The sequence below is a fragment of the Cherax quadricarinatus genome, chromosome 65 (assembly GCF_038502225.1).
Source record: "Cherax quadricarinatus isolate ZL_2023a chromosome 65, ASM3850222v1, whole genome shotgun sequence".
Classification (NCBI taxonomy): Eukaryota; Metazoa; Arthropoda; class Malacostraca; order Decapoda; family Parastacidae; genus Cherax; species Cherax quadricarinatus.
Genome location: NC_091356.1, coordinates 588,323 through 608,728, shown reverse-complemented (window position 1 = coordinate 608,728; position 20,406 = coordinate 588,323). Strand labels below are relative to the sequence as shown.

Below are 20,406 nucleotides of genomic sequence, written 5' to 3'. Positions count from 1 at the left end.
CAGTGATAAGGAAATTCTAAATACCTACTTCCTCTCAGTTTTCACCCAGGAAAATACTAGCGATTTTTTTTTTTTTTTTCAACAAGTTGGCCGTCTCCCACCGAGGCAGGGTGACTATACTAGCGATATTCCTGAAATAATAGATTACGTAGAACAGGATGATAATAAGCTATGTATGATTGCGGTAACTAGTGACATGGTCCTCAGACAAATAGAGAAACTAAAACCTAACAAATTCCCAGGTCCTGATGAACTGTTTGCAAGGGTGTTAAAGGAATGTAAAGAGGAACTTAGCATACCTTTGGCTAATCTTTTTAACATATCACTACAAACTGGCATAGTGCCTGAAAAGTGGAAAATAGCAAAGTAATACCTATTTACAAGGCAGGTGACAGGTCCTTGGCTTCGAACTATAGACCAATAAGCCTTACCTCCATAGTGGGAAAATTTATGGAATCAATAATTGCCGAAGCAATTCATAGCCATCTTGACAGGCACAGATTGATTAATGATTTTCAACACAGTTTTACAAAGGGGCATTCCTGTCTTACGAATTTACTAACTTTTTTCACCAAGGTGTTTGAGGAGGTAGATCATGGTAATGAATATGATATTGTGTATATGGACTTCAGTAAGGCTTTCGATAGAGTTCCATACCAGAGGCTATTGAGGAAACTTAGGGCACACGGAATAGGAGGAGAAATTTTTTCCTGGGTAGAGGCATGGCTGACAAATAGACAGCAGAGAGTTTGCATAAATAGGGAGAAATCAGAATGGGGGCACATCACAAGCGGTGTTCCTCAGAGGTCAGTGTTGGGCCCGTTGTTGTTCACATTTTACATAAACGACATAGATGAGGGAATAAATAGCGACATAAGCAAATTTGCTGATGACACCAAAATAGGCCGTCCAATTCATTCTAATGAGGACATTAGAGCACTCCAGGATGATTTGAATAGACTGATGCAATAGTCGGATAAGTGGTAGATGCAGTTTAATATTGACAAATGCAAAGTTCTAAATGTTGGACAGTTAAATAACCATGCCACATATAAACTAAATAATGTAGATCTTAATACTACCGATTGCGAAAAGGATTTAGAAGTTCTGGTTAGTAGTAACCTAAAACCAAGACAACAGTGCATTAGTGTTCGCAATAAAGCTAACAGAATTCTTGGTTTCATATCTAGAAGTATAAATAATAGAAGTCCCCAGGTGGTTCTTCAACTCTATATATCCTTGGTTAGGCCTCATTTAGACTATGCTGCTCAGTTCTGGTCACCGTATTACAGAATGGATATAAATGCTCTGGAAAACGTACAAAAGAGGATGACAAAGATGATCCCATGTATCAGAAATCTTCCCTATGAGGATAGACTGAAGGCCCTGAATCTGCACTCTCTCGAAAGGCGTAGAATTAGGGGGGATATGATCGAGGTGTATAAATGGAAAACAGGAATAAATAAAGGGGATGTAAATAGTGCGCTGAAAATTTCCAGCCAACACAGGACTCGCAGCAATGGTTTCAAGTTGGAAAAATTCAGATTTAGGAAGGATATAGGAAAGCACTGGTTTGGTAATAGAGTTGTGGATGAGTGGAACAAGCTCCCAAGTACAGTTATTGAGGCTAAAATGTTGTGTAGTTTTAAAAATAGGTTAGATAAATACATGAGTGGGTGTGGGTGGGTGTGAGTTGGACCTGACTAGCTTGTGCTGCTGGGTCTGGTACAGTGCTCCATCCTTGAGTGGGGGATAACCAGACTGGGTGGGTCATTGGTCTAATCTGGGGGGATGTCATGGACCTGCTCTGCATGGGTCAGTAGGCCTGTTGCAGTGTTCCTTCTTTCTTATGTTCTTACATGTTCTTATGTTCAGAATGGGGAAGAGTGGCAAATAAGGTGCCACAAGGACTGTATTAAGTCCAGTACTGTTTCTGATTTATGTGAATGACATACCGGATGGGACCAAGTCAGATAAATCTATGTTCACTGAAGATAATACAAATGAATGAGGATGAAGAAAGACTGCACATATATCTGGACAAACTACAGGGTTTGTCAGATATGTGGTTGTTTGAATTCAACTCCAGCAAATGAAATATTATGAAGACTGGGGAAGGAGCTAGAAGACTGGATATGAAGTATAAACTAGGGAGGATAGAGGCTGCATAGTGCCTAGCATATCACCAGAGGCTCACATCAACTAAATAACCTAAGCTGCTGATGCTCGCCTAGAAAATATGAGTGGCCTTCAGGAATCTCAACAGAGTCACTCCAGGTAGTTTATGCAATGTATGTCAGTCCCATTCAGGAATGTGCAGCACCAGCATGGAAAAGTGTTAAGAAATTTAAGCAGAGAAGTATGCAACAAGCCTAGTTCCAGAACTATGGGGTATGAGCTATGAAGGGAGGCTAAAGGAGCTGAATCTAATGACACTGAAGAACAGAAAGACCAGAGGAGAAATGACAACATAAAAACAACTCAGAGGAACTGATAGGGCAGACTGCAACAGGCTGTTTGAGAGGCATTAAACAGGTACTTGGGGCAACAGCTGGATGCTTTAAAGACAGGGATGGCAAGTCACAAGGATGTCAAGAAGTATTTCTTCAGTCTCAGGGTGGTTGGGAAATGAAATGATCTTGACGAAGAAGTGGCAGAGGCAGACTCTATACGTAGTTTTAAGAGCAGGTAAGACAGGGCCCATGAGGCTGAGAGAGAGTGAAACTGGGAAGCGGTGATTTGAGAGGCACAGCCAGGAGCCGAGTCTTGACCCTTGCACCCACTTATAGGAATAAGTAGTGATGGAAGCACGAGCCTCAGTTTGCTCATCACAAAACAGACACATCTGTTAACAACTCATTCAGTGTAGGATAAATGACCTTTCTTACCAAGCACACAAAGTATGAGAAATATAGAGAGGGATGACAGGTGTTCTTGTTCTGCTGCTCCCATTTCTGGTAGGTCAACACTTGTGTGGCATGACTGAGTTTCATTCCCAGATTCAATATCAACAACAGCTCTGAAATAAAATATCACAGCTATATCATGCTGACAGAATGACAGGAAACAATGTTTCTATATTCTAAAATATCAATCTTTTCTAACACTACAGGCACAGTGAATAAAGTTTCTAAGAAATGGAAAAACACTTCAAATTTAAACATCTTCAAATTTAAGTTTAAACAAAATGTTGTATATACTATACATTTTAATATATAGTACATATTACACATACAATATTAGTCAAAAAGTTACAGCTGACCATGATAGAAATTACTGTTATACAGGACCACAAAGAATATGGAAATATTGTATTGTACTGTATTTAACCCTTTGAGGGTCGACAGGCCCTCTCCGAAACTCGTTCTCACGGTCGGCCAAATTTAAAAAAAAAAAAAATTATTTTCTCTTATGAAAAGATAGAGAATCTTTTCCCGATCATAAAGACACCAAAAGTTTGAAATTTGATAGAAAACTTATGGAATTATGCTCTCGCAAAGTTAGCGGTCTCGGCGATGTTTACGCATCGGCGATTTTGCCCACTTTGAGCCCCATTTTCGGCCAATTTCGCTGTACTAGTCGACAAAAAACATGAATATTTCGCTAGAACTCCATTTTTTCTATCGAATGGGTGCAAGAAACCACCCATTTATGAAATTCAACTATCCAGTACAGTGGTCAGAATTTAGCAATTTTGCCAATTTCACACAAATTTCAAAAGATGCCAATTTCCGAATAGGGTCCAGAATAAACAAGAAAGACATTCCTGGCACTAAAATGACATTTCCTCTAGTCATTAGTCACGTCTCAAGGTCCCTCTTATATTCTTTTGCTTTCCATTTTGAATTTTTATTCTCACAAAAAATATAAGATTTACTGTTATGCAGACTACTGCATTAGTGTAAAAAATGGTATAAATATTATTGGTGCACTTGTGAAAGAATATTAGACTCACCAGTTGAAGTGTATTGCACACTTGGCACGATTTGTTTACTTTTGAAGTTTGGTAAAAATCGAACATTTCTGCTACTTTGAGCTCAATTTCAAGGCACCTTTCATTGTAAAACCAGCCAAAATCATCTCAATTTCTGTAATATGTCTTCCATTCTATAAAATGAGACCAAGAAAACTAGAATACAACAATAAATACCATACGAAAATACACTGCAAAGTCGCTGATTTATTCCAAAAAAATGGTCAAAGTTTTTTTTTTCTCATTGTGCACTGTGTGCTGCAGGATTTTTTTTAGACTGTGCACACTGACCACATAGACCCATTCTTTCATATGAAGGCTTACCAGCTTTCTCCCACTAGATTTGAGGCCGCTAGAATTTATGCGTACTAGTACATCAAAAACCCCTACGCGTAAGACGTACTAGTACGACGAAAACCCTCAAAGGGTTAATGATGGAAATTAAGTATATAAGTCACAAAGAAAACAGATTAAGCATGTATAAGAAACAATAAACCAAATTTCTTTGGTTGACCATGAGAGTATCTTTTTAGCAACCATCTGTGTCTTAAATGCTTATCTACCACATCTCAAATTCCTAAACAATCTTAATAGCTTGATTCAGATCAGTGTCTGCTTTAAGAGCCTAATAAAAACAAAATAATGATCCATTCTTTTGCTGCCACATACTATACAATTAGATATGGTTTGATAACATTATTGAGACTGAAAGAGGTATATTATATGACTAAACCATACAAAGAAGTGAACCGTACAATAACTGTCACTTAACAGTATATTTGTGGCAAAACTGATAATTCTAATTATTAAATTTCATAATTTGGAACATGCTCAGTACTGTACCCTCCTGCATCTTGTCCCTCTGATTCGCCTTCATCTTTAATGCAGTGTTGAGGATAGAAAGAAGTTAGCTTGGTGTAATCATCGGAGGAGATGTTGCACACATTACTGATGGTGTTATTCCCGATATGAAGAGTGAGCTGTGGGGCCTCTGTGGTGGTAGTCGTTGTAGGTGCTATTGAAGATGTACTTACGTCAAGCAAGTCTTTGTTAACTGCCCCCTGTATAAATTAAGTCTGTGTAAGTATGAAGTCTATATTAATTATAAATACAAATGATAATGGAAAAAATAAACCTAAATGGAGACAATAAAACCAAAAATAATATGAGAACTGTACAGTGGTGAAGTCAGAATTTTATTCTGGAAAGGTCTTTAGCCAAGATTTCATTATAAGGGAGGAGACTTAAAAATAATATGCTGAAAAAATCAAAGAAATTCTCTTTTAAAACATATAATTATCAGTACAGTGGAACCTCAAAAATTGAACTGCTCCCAACACAACCAATTATGTAAGTGTATTTTTGTAAGTGCTTTTATAAGTGTATTTTTAAGGGTCTGAAATGGACTAATCTAATTTACATTATTCCTGATGGGAATAAATTCATTCGGTAAAGGCAGTTGAACAGACTTCTGGACCGAAGAAAGTTCAATATTTGAGGTTCCACTGTACATGTATATATGTAAAAAAATTTAAATTACTGTGCTTTTGTGTTTATTGTTCAATATAATAGTGAAAATTAGCCATTATTTGAAAAAACAGTACATCTGCATCTTGGGAAGTTTTAACCCCCTTAGACACCCGTCCTTCCCCTGAGGCTGTGCCACTGGAACCGTATACAGTATTTCACCCCAAAATGGGCCCCCTCTTCAACAAAGTTTGTCAAAACCTGCCTTCATTTGAAGTCATAATAGTATACAGTCTGGGAAGCCAGACTTGAGACTTGGAGGAGGGAAGTCCAGTGCCCACACACTGAAAGAGGGAAGGGGGTATTGCAGTTCGGAGGGTCATCTAAACTCTGGTATCAAAAGACTGCAGTTAAAGGAGTGATGTACTGCATTACCTCTAATAGAAAAACAGTGAGGTGTGGTACAGATGTGAGAATATTATTAGTGGATGGGTAAAATTATTATTATTATTATTATTATTATTATTATTATTATTATAAAAATGAAGCTCTAAACAGGATGGGTTGTCAGCATTTTTTTTTTTTCAAAAAAACCCAAAACCTATATAACAGGCATTGTCCAATTAAACTAAGCAGATCACAACAAAGAGACTAAACACCACCATAATATTTCATCTAATGTACTGCATCATTACTGTACTTTATTCAACAATTTCTGTAAGAGTTTTCTGGCTATCTGTAATATCTCTGCTTTACTTAATTTTTACTTTGCATAACGGTGGATCATTCATAACTCGTGTGTTATCACTTTTGACTGTACGTACCTAGGTTCAATTCCGGGCAAGGCAAGACATACACAAATACGAATTTTATTTCCAAATACGTATACACACAAACTGTTGTTACTGTGCTGAGAATTACATAACTATATAGAACAATTTTTTCTTAGGGTATACTACAGTATCTATATCGGTGAGTAGTGACTAATTTTGATAGTATCAATAATTGCATCAAACTGAGTATTGGATGGCATCAGCCAATTTTGATGGTACCATTACTTGTACTATTATAGATGGCTAATTTTGGTGGCATCAGTACTGGTACTGGCCTACGATTTAGTATCGGTATCAGAAAAAATTATTATCATTCCTTCACTACTATTTTATTAAAGTTCCTTATTATACAAAACATTTTGATAAGACTAAAATTGGTATGCACTTACTATATACTTAATTAGTACCACTAGGGACACTACTAAAAAACAGAACAAAAATTTTAAGAGACAATTCAGCATATACAGTTTCTGAATTTAGAGTACAGTACAACAGTTATGATTAAAGCAGTGAGAGATTACTAAGAGGTAAAAAGGTATTTTAAACAAATAAAATATCCTGCACCTGATAATCTTATCTTTAAATAAGATTATCAAATACAGTGGAACCTCAAATATCGAACTTTCTTCGGTCCAGAAGGCTGTTCGAGTGCCTTAACCGAATGAATTTATTCCCGTCAGGAATAATGTAAATTAGATTAGTCCATTTCAGACCCTCAAAAATACACTTATAAAAGCACTTACAAAAATACACTTACATAATTGGTCGTGTTGGGAGCAGTTCGATTTTTGAGGTTCCACTGTATAGGAGATAAATAATCTAACTTTATCTATTCATTGTTAAAAGACCTTAAGTTCTAGTTTTAATGTACATGAAATACCTATACACTTTTCCATGTATGACACATTCAATATAAACCAATCTTACACAAATGCATCTTCTTGGAAAATTATCCTAGATGTTCTCTTATACATATTTTCTATTCTTAAACCCACTGTCTCTGTTCACTTTGACTTTTTTTTTTATTTGGGTTATCTTAGGTAATTTACAATATGTTACTATAAATGATAATTGTACTCGTGCATACATGGCAAGTGGTGCCTTGAGGTATATGTGGAGACAAAAAAGTTATCTATGGAGGCAAAGAAGGGAATGTATGAAAGTCTAGTAGTACCAACACTCTTATATGGGTGTTAAGCTTGGGTGGTAAATGCAGCAGCGAGGAGACGGTTGGAGGCAGTGGAGATGTCCTGTCTAAGGGCAATGTATGGTGTAAATATTATGCAGAAAATTCATAGTGTGGAAATTAGAAGGTGTGGAGTTAATAAAAGTACTAGTCAGAGGGCTGAAAAGGGGTTGTTGAGGTGGTTTGGTCATTTAGAGAGAATGGATCAAAGTAGAATGACATGGAGAGCATTTAAATCTGTAGGGGAAGGAAGGCGGGGTAGGGGTCGTCCTTGAAAAGGTTGGAGGGAGGAGGTAAAGGAGGTGTTGTGGGCGAGGGGCTTGGACTTCCAGCAAGCTTGCACGAGCATGTTAGATAGAAGTGAATGGAGACGAATGGTATTTGGGACCTGACGAGCTGTTGGAGTGTGAGCAGGGTAATATTTAGTGAAGGGATTCAGGGAAACCGGCTATTTTTATATAGCCGGACTTGAGTCCTGGAAATGGGAAGTACAATGCCTGCACTCTAAAGGAGGGGTTCGGGATATTAGCAGTTTGGAGGGATATGTTGTGTATCTTTATACATATATGCTTCTAAATTGTTCTGTTCTGAGCACCTCTGCAAAAACAGTGATTATGTGTGAGTGAGGTGAAAGTGTTGAATGATGATGAAAGTATTTTCTTTTTGGGGATTTTCTTTCTTATTTTTGGGTCACCCTGCCTCGGTGGGAGAGGGCCGACTTGTTAACCCTTTGAGGGTGTTCGTCGTACTAGTACGTCTTACGTGTAGGGGTTTTTGACGTACTAGTACGCATAAATTCTAGCGGCCTCAAATCTCGCGCGAAAAGGCTGATAGGCCTAGGTGTGAGAGAATGGGTCTGCGTGGTCAGTGTGCGCGGTAGAAAAAAAATCTGGGACCCAGTGGTGCATTGTGGGAATGCCCTCTTAGTAAACAATGTCCACCATGCCTCGCGGTAAGAAGCTCCTCACTCCTCGGCGAATTGGGACACTTTTGTTCCCCAGTGACAGTTCTAATAGTGATGGAAGTGCCAGTGAAGATGAGTTTCGTGGTTTTAGTGAGGTTTTGACCGAAACTAATGACCATAATATCGGTAATAGTGAAGAAAACCCAGACGACCCTCAGCCTTCCACCTCTGGTGCTGGGCCCTCGTGTTCACGTTCAGTTGTTCCAGAACCCAAGAGGGAACTTCTATTTTCCCAAATCCCAGACTCAGATGAGAGCATGGGTGATGATAGTGATAGTGAATATGAACTACAAGCTCTTCAAACTAGTTCCAGTAGTGATAGTGAAGTGCAATATTCCCCAGTGAAGCGTCAGTATATACGACGATATATGCGCTCTGGAAGTGTGCCATATGTTATACCAAGGGGAAGGAGTGTATCTCGGAGTACATCCCGTGGCTGTACAACAGGAACAGACAGTGAAAATGACGAAGATACTGTTGCAATTGGGATGGAAAATGTGCGTGGTGGTAGTGGTGCCGGCGGTGAGGCACCAGCAGTGGGCCATGCTGCCACCCACGCTGCCAGCCACGCCGCTGCCTCAGCTGATCTAGAACAAAGGCCACCATCCCCCACTCCCCCACCACACCAGCCTCCACAACCACAACCTCCACAACCACAACCACCTGTCATTGTCCAGTACCCACCAGCAGACCGCACCTGGGATTGGCAGGAAGCTGTCAATTTTGTTCCAAATCCCCACCAGTTTGATGGCAGCCAAAGTGGAATACGGCCATCTTGTGCACTTGGGAACAATGCCACTGAACTGGAATGTTTCGAGTTATTCTTTGACGAACCACTGATGAAAAGTATTGTCATGGAAAGCAACACATACTACGAGTACACCATGGCAAACACAATACTTTCACCAAAATCACGTCTACACCAATGGAAGGAGGCAACTGTGGCTGAGATGTATCTTTTCTTTGCCACAATAATGCTTATGCCACATGTGTATAAGCACAAAGTGAAATCATACTGGTCAACAGACCCCCTGATTGCAACACCAGGTTTCAGTGATATAATGCCAGTGAATCGATTTGTGCTAATGTTACGTATGCTTCACTTCTCAGATAAAACCAGGCCTGACAGAACTGACAGGTTATATAAGATTAGGAATGTGTTTGTGTATCTGAAACAGAAATTCAGTACTCATTTTTATCCCTTCAGGAAGCTTGTAATTGACGAGTCTTTGATTCTGTTCAAAGGAAGACTCTCTTTCAAGCAGTACATACCAAGCAAGAGGAAACGCTTTGGTATAAAGTTGTTTGTGCTTTGTGATTGTTACAGTGGTCTGGTATTGGATATTATTGTGTACACTGGAAGTTATACATTGCAAAATACCAGGAAGTTATTGGGCATCTCAGGTGATGTGGTTCGAACAATGATAGAACCATACCTTGGTAAGGGGCATATATTATATACAGATAACTGGTACACAAGCCCCTCACTCAGTGATTTTTTGCGAGTGAACATGACAGATGTGTGTGGCACAGTGCATGCAAATCGAAAACATATGCCCAGGTTTGACGCTGGCACTCGCAGAGGTGAGGTGCAGGCGTTTGCTGCCAATGACATCATGGCATTTCGGTGGCATGACAAACGAGATGTCACACTGTTGTCATCAATTCACCCTAATGAAATGGCAGACAGTGGCAGGCAGCATAGAGAGAGAAATGAACCCATTCTAAAACCTGCAGCTGTGATTGATTACACCTTCAACATGCGTTCAGTGGACAAATGTGACATGCAGATTGGGTTTGCTGATTGTGTTCGCAAGAGTTATAAGTGGTACATCAAACTGTTTTTCCATCTTCTGGACATTTCCATGCTCAATGCTTATAATATGTATAAGATGAGCACCAGAAACAAACCACAGTACGGCGAATTCTGTTTGTCTGTCATCAGACAAATAGTATTCAAGTACCAAGGAAATGCACCTGCAATTGACCGCCCACCAAATTATCAACAACTACCTGCTCGTCTGAAGCATGGTGATCACTTCCTGGTAAAACTGCCTGCTACTGCTTTGAAGAAAAAGGCTCAGAAGAGGTGTTACGTCTGTTCACATACAAAAAAACGCCCACAACAACGCAGAGACACTCGTTTTATGTGTGAGGAGTGCAAAACTCCACTGTGCATGACACCATGTTTCAAAGACTTCCACAGGCTGCAGAACTTCTAGAAACATGTCCTGTGACTGTATATGTGTATATAAAATATAGAAAAATAGTAATAAACAACATTTCATATTGTTTGTTTGTGTAAATATTTTCTGTAAACAAAATAATGACAACAGTGTTTACGCCCTTATTGTGTATGTAGTATTGAAAAAGAAATAACTTACAAAATACTGATCATGTTGGCCTCAGAGGCCATAAAAGTTACTCAGAAAAAGAAAAATTGAAAAATAATTGAAAATAGTACATAAAAAAGTAAATAGAAAAATACCGGGTGACGGCAGTCGGCGATGTTACCATATGTTGTTCAATTTTGGCAAATTTCACACCTCCATATCTCGGTAAGTATTGACGTTAAAATTTTTTTGTTTAGCCTATAATGTTTAGAAAAAAATACTCTATTTTTTCATAAGAAAAAATAATTTTTTTTTTTTGAAATTTGGCCGACCCTGAGAACGAGTTTCGGAGAGGGCCTGTCGACCCTCAAAGGGTTAAAAAAAGAAAAAAATATATATATATATATATATATATATATATATATATATATATATATATATATATATATATATATATATATATATATATATATATATATATATATATATATATTATATAATATACATGTATATATATATATATATATATATATATATATGCAAAACAACCACTCTGAAAGAATAGAGAAATTCCAAGTGCTTTCGTGACTACTCACATTATCAAGGAACTATAGGTCCTTGATAATGTGAGTAGTCACAAAAGCGCTTGGAATTTCTCTATTCTTTCAGAGTGGTTGTTTTGCATATTCTGAAATCACCTGTTTACTGTGATCTTATTGCATATAATATATATACATGTATATATATATATAATATATATAATATATATATACAGTGGACCCTCAACCAGCGATATTAATCCATTCCTGAGAGCTCATCGTTAATCAAAATAATCGTTAGTCAAGTTAATTTTCCCCATAAGAAATAATGGAAATCAAATTAATCCGTGCAAGACACCCCAAAGTATTGAAAAAAAAAAAATTTTACCACATGAAATATTAATTTTAATACACACAAACTGAAGAAGACATGCACAGTTACATGACACTTACCTTTATTGAAGATCTGGTGATGATTGATGGGATGGGAGGAGAGAGTCTTAGTGTTTAGAAGGGGAATCCCCTTCCATTAGCACTTGAGGCAGCAAGTCTTTTTCTGGGGTTACTTTCCTTGTTCTTTTAATGCCACTAGGACCAGCTTCAGAGTCACTGGACTTCTGTCGCACAACATATCTGTCCATAGAGGCCTGTACCTCTCGTTCCTTTATCCTAAAGTGTTTCACAACACTGTCAGTGTAATAGTCACCAGCACGGCTTGCTGTGTGAGGGTGATTTTCATCAAAAAAGGTTTGCACTTTAAGCCACATTGCACACATTTCCTTAATCTTTGAAGTAGGCAACTTCTTCAATTTCTCTCTCCCCTCCTCCGAAGCAGTTTCCTCAGGTGTGGCCTCTTACTGTTGAAGATGATCTAGCAGCTCATCAGTGGTTTGCTCTTCATTGTCCTCCTCCACCAACTCTTCCACATCCTCCCCACTAACTTCACCAATATGAGCACTAGTTCCAGGCATTTTTTCCTGTTCACCTGGGTGTTAGTCAATTGTTGTGGGTCGCATCCTGGGGGACAAGATTAAGGACCCCCAATGAAAATAAGTTAGACAGTCCTCGATGATGCACTGACTTTCTTGGGTTATCCTGGGTGGCTAACCCTCCAGGGTTAATCGTTTCTCGGTAATTGTTTTACGTTAAGCCACACCAACACTCTCTCCACATCTTCGAGTAATACAGCTGATGGTGGTGCAGCAACAACAGCTGACTGTGGTGCAGCAGCAGCTGCACCTTTGGCAAGAACAGTTTCCTTGATTGCCGTTTTCTTACCCACAATAGTAGCGATGGTTGATTGGGGTTTATTATACAACCTGACCAGCTCAGAGACATGCACTCCACTTTCATACTTAGCAATGATCTCTTTCTTCATCTCCATAGTAATTCTCACCCTTTTTGATGTAGGGTTGGCACTAGAAGCTTTCTTGGGGCCCATGGTGACTTATATTGCAGGTGCAATCACTACAAAGGCTGTGATAATATAAAATGTTCCAGTTGTTGTGTTTGGAAGCGACAGCGGTGGCTGGCTGGCTTGTAAACACTGACACCCAAGGGACAAGTGAGGCGCGCTCAGACCAAAGTGGACGCGTATGGTACGGATCGAATAGCGCTGGTCTGGTTTTTAAGCGCTAGTTGAGGCAAAATTTTTGCGTTTAAATGTATCGCTAGTCAGATTTATCGTTAATCGATGTCATCGCTAGTTAAGGGTCCACTGTGTATATATATATATATATATATATATATATACATATTATATATATATAATATATATATATATATATATACAGTGGACCCCCGCATAGCGAACGCCTTGCATAGCGAACAATCCGCATAGCGAACGCTTTGTTCGCTAAAATTTTGCCCCGCATAGTGGACAAAAACCCGCTCAGCGACCTTCGTCCGAGACGCGTCCAATGTGGGCCCTCAGCCAGCCTCACATGTGCCGCCCGTCCCATTGTTTACCAGCTAGCCTCCGCGGTAACATTCAAGCATACACTCGGAATATTTCGTATTATTACAGTGTTTTCGGTGCTGTTTGTGGAAAATAAGTGACCATGGGCCCCAAGAAAGCTTCTAGTGCCAACCCTACACCTCAAAGGGTAAGAATACCCATTGAAATTAAGAAAGAGATCATTGATAAGTATGAAAGTGGAGTACGTATCACCGACCTGGTCAGGTTGTACAAGAAACCAAAATCAACCATCGCTTCTATTGTGGGCAAGAAAACGGCAATCAAGGAAGCTGTTGTTGCCAAAGGTTTAACTGTGTTTTCGAAACAAAGATCGCAAGTGATGGAAGATGTTGAGAGACTGTTATTGGTGTGGATAAATGAAAAACAGCTAGCAGGAGATAGCGTCTCTCAAGCGATCATATGTGAAAAGGCTAGGAAGTTGCATGACGATTTAATTAAAAAAATGCCTGCAACTAGTGATGATGTGAGTGAATTTAAGGCCAGCAAAGGTTGGTTTGAGAGATTTAAGAAGCGTAGTGGCATCCATAGTGTGATACGGCATGGTGAGGCTGCCAGTTCGGACCACAAAGCGGCTGAAAAATATGTGCATGAATTCAAGGAGTACATAGAAACTGAAGGACTGGAACCTGAACAAGTGTTTAATTGTGATGAAACAGGCCTGTTCTGGAAGAAAATGCCAAGCAGGACCTACATTACTCAGGAGGAAAAGGCACTCCCAGGACATAAGCCTATGAAAGACAGGCTTACTTTGTTGATGTGTGCCAATGCTAGTGGTGATTGCAAAGTTAAGCCTTTATTAGTGTATCACTCTGAAACTCCCAGAGCGTTCAGGCAAAAGAATGTCCTCAAGGATAATTTGTGTGTGCTGTGGAGGGCAAACAGTAAGGCATGGGTCACTAGGGAATTTTTCTATAACTGGTTACACCATGCATTTGCCCCCAATGTGAAAGATTACCTAACTGAAAAGAAATTAGACCTTAAGTGCCTCCTGGTGTTAGACAATGCCCCTGGTCATCCTACAGACGTGGCAGAGCGACTTTATGGGGACATGAGCTTCATTAAGGTGAAGTTTTTGCCTCCTAATACCACTCCTCTCCTGCAGCCCATGGACCAGCAGGTCATTTCCAACTTCAAGAAACTGTACACAAAAGCTCTGTTTCAAAAGTGCTTTGAAGTGACCACAGACACTGGATTGACTCTAAAAGAGTTTTGGAAGGATCACTTTAATATCCTCAGTTGTGTAAACCTTATAGGTAAGGCTTGGGAGGGAGTGACTAAGAGAACCTTGAACTCTGCTTGGAAGAAACTGTGGCCAGAATGTGTAGACAAAAGGGATTTTGAAGGGTTTGAGGCTAACCCTGAGAGGAGTAGTATACCAGTTGAGGAATCAATTGTGGAATTGGGGAAGTCCTTGGGGTTGGAGGTTAGTGGGGAGGATGTGGAAGAGTTGGTGGAGGAGGACAATGAAGAACTAACCACTGATGAGCTGATAGATCAACTTCAAGAGCAAGAGGCCAGACCTGGGGAAACTGGTTCAAAGGAGGGGAGAGAGAAATTGAAGGAATTGCCTACTTCAAAGATTAAGGAAATGTGTGCAAAATGGCTTGAAGTGCAAACCTTTTTTGATGAAAATCACCCTCACACAGCTATTGCAAGCCGTGCTGGTGACTGTTACAATGACACTGTTGTGAACCACTTTAGACAAATCATAAAGGAACGAGAGGTACAGGCCACTATGGACAGATATGTTGTGCGAAAGAAGTCCAGTGACTCTGAAGCTGGTCCTAGTGGCATTAAAAGAAGAAGGGAAGTAACCCCAGAAAAGGACTTGCTACCTCAAGTCCTAATGGAAGGGGATTCCCCTTCTAAACACTAACACTCTCTCTCCCCTCCTCCCATCCCATCAATCATCACCAGATCTTCAATAAAAGTAAGTGTCATGTAATTGTGCATGCCTTTTTCAGTTTGTGTGTACTAAAATTAACATTTTTTTGTGGTAAAAAAAATTTTTTTTCATACTTTTGGGTGTCTTGCACGGATTAATTTTATTTCCATTATTTCTTATGGGGAAAATTAATTCGCATAGCGAACATTTCGCATAACGACCAGCCCTCTTGCACGGATTAAGTTCGCTATGTGGGGGTCCACTGTATATATATATATATATATATATATATATATATATATATATATATATATATATATATATATATATATATATATATATATATATATATATATATATATATATATACATATATATATATATATTATATACAATATATATACAGTGGTCCCTCGCTTTTCGTAGTTCTCGGCAATCGTAAATTTCGCTAATCATAGGGGTATTTTCGTATAAACATGGACTCGCTTTTCATAGGTTGACTCGTGAATAGTAGTTCGTCCGGGAAGCGTATGCACGGTATGAGCCAAGGCGGCCTCCCTACCCAGCCAGTCTGGCCTTGTTTACCAGTGAGTGAAGGTCCCCTCAAGTGCTCCTACGAAATATTTCATATTATTCCACTCATTTTAGTGCTTGCAAGTACTAAATAAGCTACCATGGCTCCAAAGAATGCTCCTAGTGCCAAGCCTGTGGTAAAGAAGGTGAGAAATATGTACAGTGACAAAGTCTTGGGCCATTTTAGGGAAGTGTTAAAGAGACGCCAGAAACAGAGCTCTCTCCACATATACTTTGGGAGACAGGACTAGAGTGACTCTCAAGGTGGTCCTAGTGGTATTAAGAAACAGAGAAGAGAAGCAACCCCAGAGAAGCAATTGGTACCTGAGGTATTGCTGGAAGGGGATTCATAAGAACATAAGAACATAAGAAAAGGAGGAACACTGCAGGAGGCCTGCTGGCCCATACTAGGCAGGTCCTTTACAATTCATCCCACTAACAAAACATTTGCCCAACCCAATTTTCAATGCCACCCAAGAAATAAGCTCTGATGTGAAAGTCCCACTCAAATCCAACCCCTCCCACTCATGTACTTATCCAACCTAGATTTGAAACTACCCAAAGTCCCAGCCTCAATAACCCAACTAGGTAGACTGTTCCACTCATCAACTACCCTATTTCCAAACCAATACTTTCCTATGTCCTTTCTAAATCTAAACTTACCTAATTTAAATCCATTACTGCGCGTTCTCTCTTGGAGAGACATCCTCAAGACCTTATTAATATCCCCTTTATTTATACCTATCTTCCACTTATACACTTCGATCAGGTCTCCCCTCATTCTTCGTCTAACAAGTGAATGTAACTTAAGAGTCTTCAATCTTTCTTCATAAGGAAGATTTCTGATGCTATGTATTAATTTAGTCATCCTACGCTGAATGTTTTCTAACGAATTTATGTCCATTTTGTAATACGGAGACCAGAACTGAGCTGCATAATCTAGGTGAGGCCTTACTAATGATGTATAAAGCTGCAGTATGACCTCTGGACTTCTGTTGCTTACACTTCTTGATATAAATCCCAGTAATCTATTTGCCTTATTACGTACGCTTAGGCATTGCTGTCTTGGTTTAAGGTTGCTGCTCACCATAACCCCCAAGTCCTTCTCGCAATCTGTATGGCTAAGTTCTACATCATTTAATTTATAAGTACTAGTGTTATGGGCACTCCCAAGCCTCAGAACCTTGCATTTATCTACATTGAACTGCATCTGCCACTTTTCTGACCAAGAATAGAGTTTGTTTAAATCCTCCTGAAGTTCCCTAACATCTACGTTTGAATCAATTATCCTACCTATCTTTGTGTCATCGGCGAATTTGCTCATATCACTAGTAATTCCCTCATCAAGATCATTGATATATATTATAAACAACAACGGGCCCAAGACTGATCCCTGTGGAACGCCACTTGTTACAGATCCCCACTCGGATTTAACCCCATTTATGGACACTCTCTGCTTCCTGTCAGTGAGCCATGACTCGATCCACGAGAGCACTTTTCCCCCAATGCCATGAGCTGCCACTTTCTTTAACAGTCTATGGTGCGGAACTCTATCAAAAGCCTTACTAAAATCTAAGTAAATAATATCAAATTCTTTATTGTGGTCAACAGCCTCAAAAGCTTTACTGAAGAAAGTTAATAAATTAGTTAGACAAGACCGGCCTCTTGTGAATCCATGCTGAGTATCATTAATCAAGCTATGCTTATCGAGATGGCTTCTTATAATCTCAGCTATAATTGACTCTAGTAATTTGCCTACAATTGAGGTCAGGCTTATTGGGCGGTAATTTGACGGTAACGACTTGTCCCCTGTTTTAAAAATAGGAGTTACATTAGCCATCTTCCACATATCAGACACTACACCTGTTTGAAGAGATAAATTAAAAATATTAGTTAATGGTTCACAGAGTTCCATTTTGCATTCCTTAAGAACCCTTGAAAAAACCTCATCAGGACCTGGCGACTTATTTTGCTTCAGTCTGTCTATCTGCCTCACAACCATCTCACTAGTGACTGTGATGTTACATAATTTATCTTCTTCTAGCCCACTGTAAAAATTAATTACTGGAATATTGTTAGTGTCTTCCTGTGTAAAAACTGAGAGAAAATAATTATTTAAAATCAAGCACATTTCATTCTCTTTGTCAGTAAGGTGCCCATAGTTATTTTTAAGGGGACCTATCTTATCTCTAACTTTTGTTCTATAGACCTGGAAAAAACTTTTTGGGTTAGTTTTAGAATCCCTAGCAACTTTAATTTCATAGTCCCTTTTAGCTTTTCTTATCCCCTTTTTAATGTCCCTCTTAATGTCAATATACTGATTCATAAGATGACCCTCACCTCTTTTGATACGCCTATAAATTTCTTTCTTTTGCCCTAGTAGATATTTGAGCCTATTATTCATCCATTTTGGGTCATTTCTATTTGATCTAATTTCTTTATATGGGATAAACGCTCTTTGAGCAGCATGTATAGTGTTCAGAAAACTGTCATATTGATAGCTCTCTTCGTTACCCCAGTCAACAGATGATAAGTGTTCTCTAAGCCCATCGTAATCTGCTAAGCGAAAATCTGGGACTGTTACTGAGTTATCGCTACTAACGTACTTCCATTCAATGCTAAATGTAATTGATTTGTGGTCGCTAGCACCCAGTTCCTCAGAAATTTCTAAATTATTAACAAGGGATTCATTGTTTGCCATAACTAAGTCAAGCAGGTTATTTCCCCTTGTAGGTTCTGTCACAAACTGCTTCAAAAAACAATCCTGAAATACTTCTAAGAAGTCGTATGATTCTAAATTCCCAGTCAAGAAATTCCAATCAACATGACTAAAGTTAAAGTCTCCTAGAATTACTACATTATCGTGCCTTGTGGCCTTAACAATTTCCTCCCATAGTAGTTTCCCTTGGTCCCTATCTAAGTTTGGGGGACGGTATATCACTCCTAAAATCAGTTTTTCATGCCCCTCTGAAAATTCTATCCAAACAGACTCTGTATGTGTTACTTCAGACTTAATACCCGTTTTTATGCAACAGTTCAAGCGATCTCGGACATACAATGCCACCCCACCCCCCCTCCCAATACTTCTATCTTCTTGGAACAATTTAAAACCCTGAATATGACATTCCGCAGGCATGTCCCGACTTTTTGAATTAAACCACGTCTCAGTTAAGGCAAATACATCAATGTTACCTACACTAGCAACTAATCTCAACTCGTCCATCTTATTCCTAGCACTACGGCAATTAGCATAATAAACATTGAAAGACTCTCCTTTCTCTTTACCCTTCCTGCTCATTTCTATTTTTCTACTAAACCTATTACTGTCCTTATCACCCAAGGTCCCTGGCTTTTCAATATCTATCTCGTTCTTATTATTACTAGTTCCCCTAGAACTCGTAATATTACTACACTGGGACTTCACTGCTTTCCTGCCAAAACCCATACCACTAACTATTCCTAGTTTAAAGTCCTAACTGCTCCCTCCACTGCAGTTGCCAGTGCTCCCACCCCACACCTAGATAAGTGAACCCCATCCCTAGCAAACATGTCATTTCTGCCACAGAAGAGGTCCCAGTTGTCAACGAATGTTACTGCATTTTCCTTACAGTATTTGTCCAGCCAGCAATTGACACCAATTGCCCTGGACAACCATTCATTTCCAACTCCCCTCCTTGGCAAAATACCACATATGAGAGGGTTCCCACCCTTACTTCTAATTATTTCTATTGCTGACCTATACCTGCTAATCAGGTCCTCACTCCTACGTCTGCCAACATCGTTGCCTCCAGCACTGAGACAGATAATAGGATTGCTCCCATTACCTTTCATGATGTCATCCAGACGGCTAACAATATCCTCCATCCCAGCCCCAGGAAAGCAAACTCTCTGTCTCCTACTCCTGTCCTTCAAGCAGAACGCCCTATCCATATACCTAACTTGGCTATCCCCAACAACAACAATATTCTTACCTTCCTTAATGTCTTTCGTCGTCTCGTTCCCAGTAGTCGACTCACATTCGTCGGGTAGCACTGAGAATGTATTGGATGTTTCCACAACAGTTTCCACGGCAGTCTCTTTCTTCTTCATCGTTTCTACCTTTCCATTCATCTTCTTGATCGTCAACTTCTTTCCCTGCTGTCCAGCCACTGACCAGTTTCCCTTCTTGACCTGAGGACTCAAAACAGGAGGACTGCTACGAATCTTCTTGTTTTCCTCGGTCAGTCGCCGAATTTCCATATTCGCCAACCTCAATTCTTCCTTAAGCTGTTGGTAAAGTTGCTCGATGGAGGGCATCTTGCTTCAATTCTAGAGAGCGCGCAAACAGGTCTTCACAGAGCCAGGTACACGTCAACACTGCGCAAAAGCCAACTCAATCAGGAGCTACTGCGCAGCACGTCCGCACGGCCCAATAGCGATGCGAACACTCAAACTGTAAACAATCCAATCTCTCTCCTCCTCTAGTCTCCCATACACTAAGAATCATCTCCAATAAAGGTAAGCGTTATGCTGTTAATGTTTCATTCATTTCCCATTGTATTGTGTATGTACTACATGTTTATTTCATGTAAAAAATTTTTTTGTTTTAATACTTCTGGGTGTCAGGAACTGATTAATTGTATTTACATTATTTCTTATGGGGAAAATTGATTCGCAAATCGTAAATTTCGTTTAT

The 20,406-nt window shown here is 39.4% G+C and overlaps 1 protein-coding gene across 5 annotated transcripts in view; it reads right to left on the bottom strand.

Annotated features, from left to right (window-relative positions):
• LOC128700605 (sodium/hydrogen exchanger 8-like) overlaps positions 1 to 20,406 on the bottom strand; it is a 76,070-nt gene that overhangs the window by 50,499 nt on the left and 5,165 nt on the right. For all 5 annotated transcript variants that reach the window (XM_070098837.1, XM_070098834.1, XM_070098838.1 and 2 more), the window contains exons 3-4: positions 4,817 to 5,034; positions 2,889 to 3,019 (exon numbers count right to left, since the gene is read on the bottom strand). In XM_070098837.1, coding sequence (XP_069954938.1) covers positions 2,889 to 3,019; positions 4,817 to 5,034 — 349 coding nt within the window. The remainder of the gene's footprint in view (positions 1 to 2,888; positions 3,020 to 4,816; positions 5,035 to 20,406) is intronic.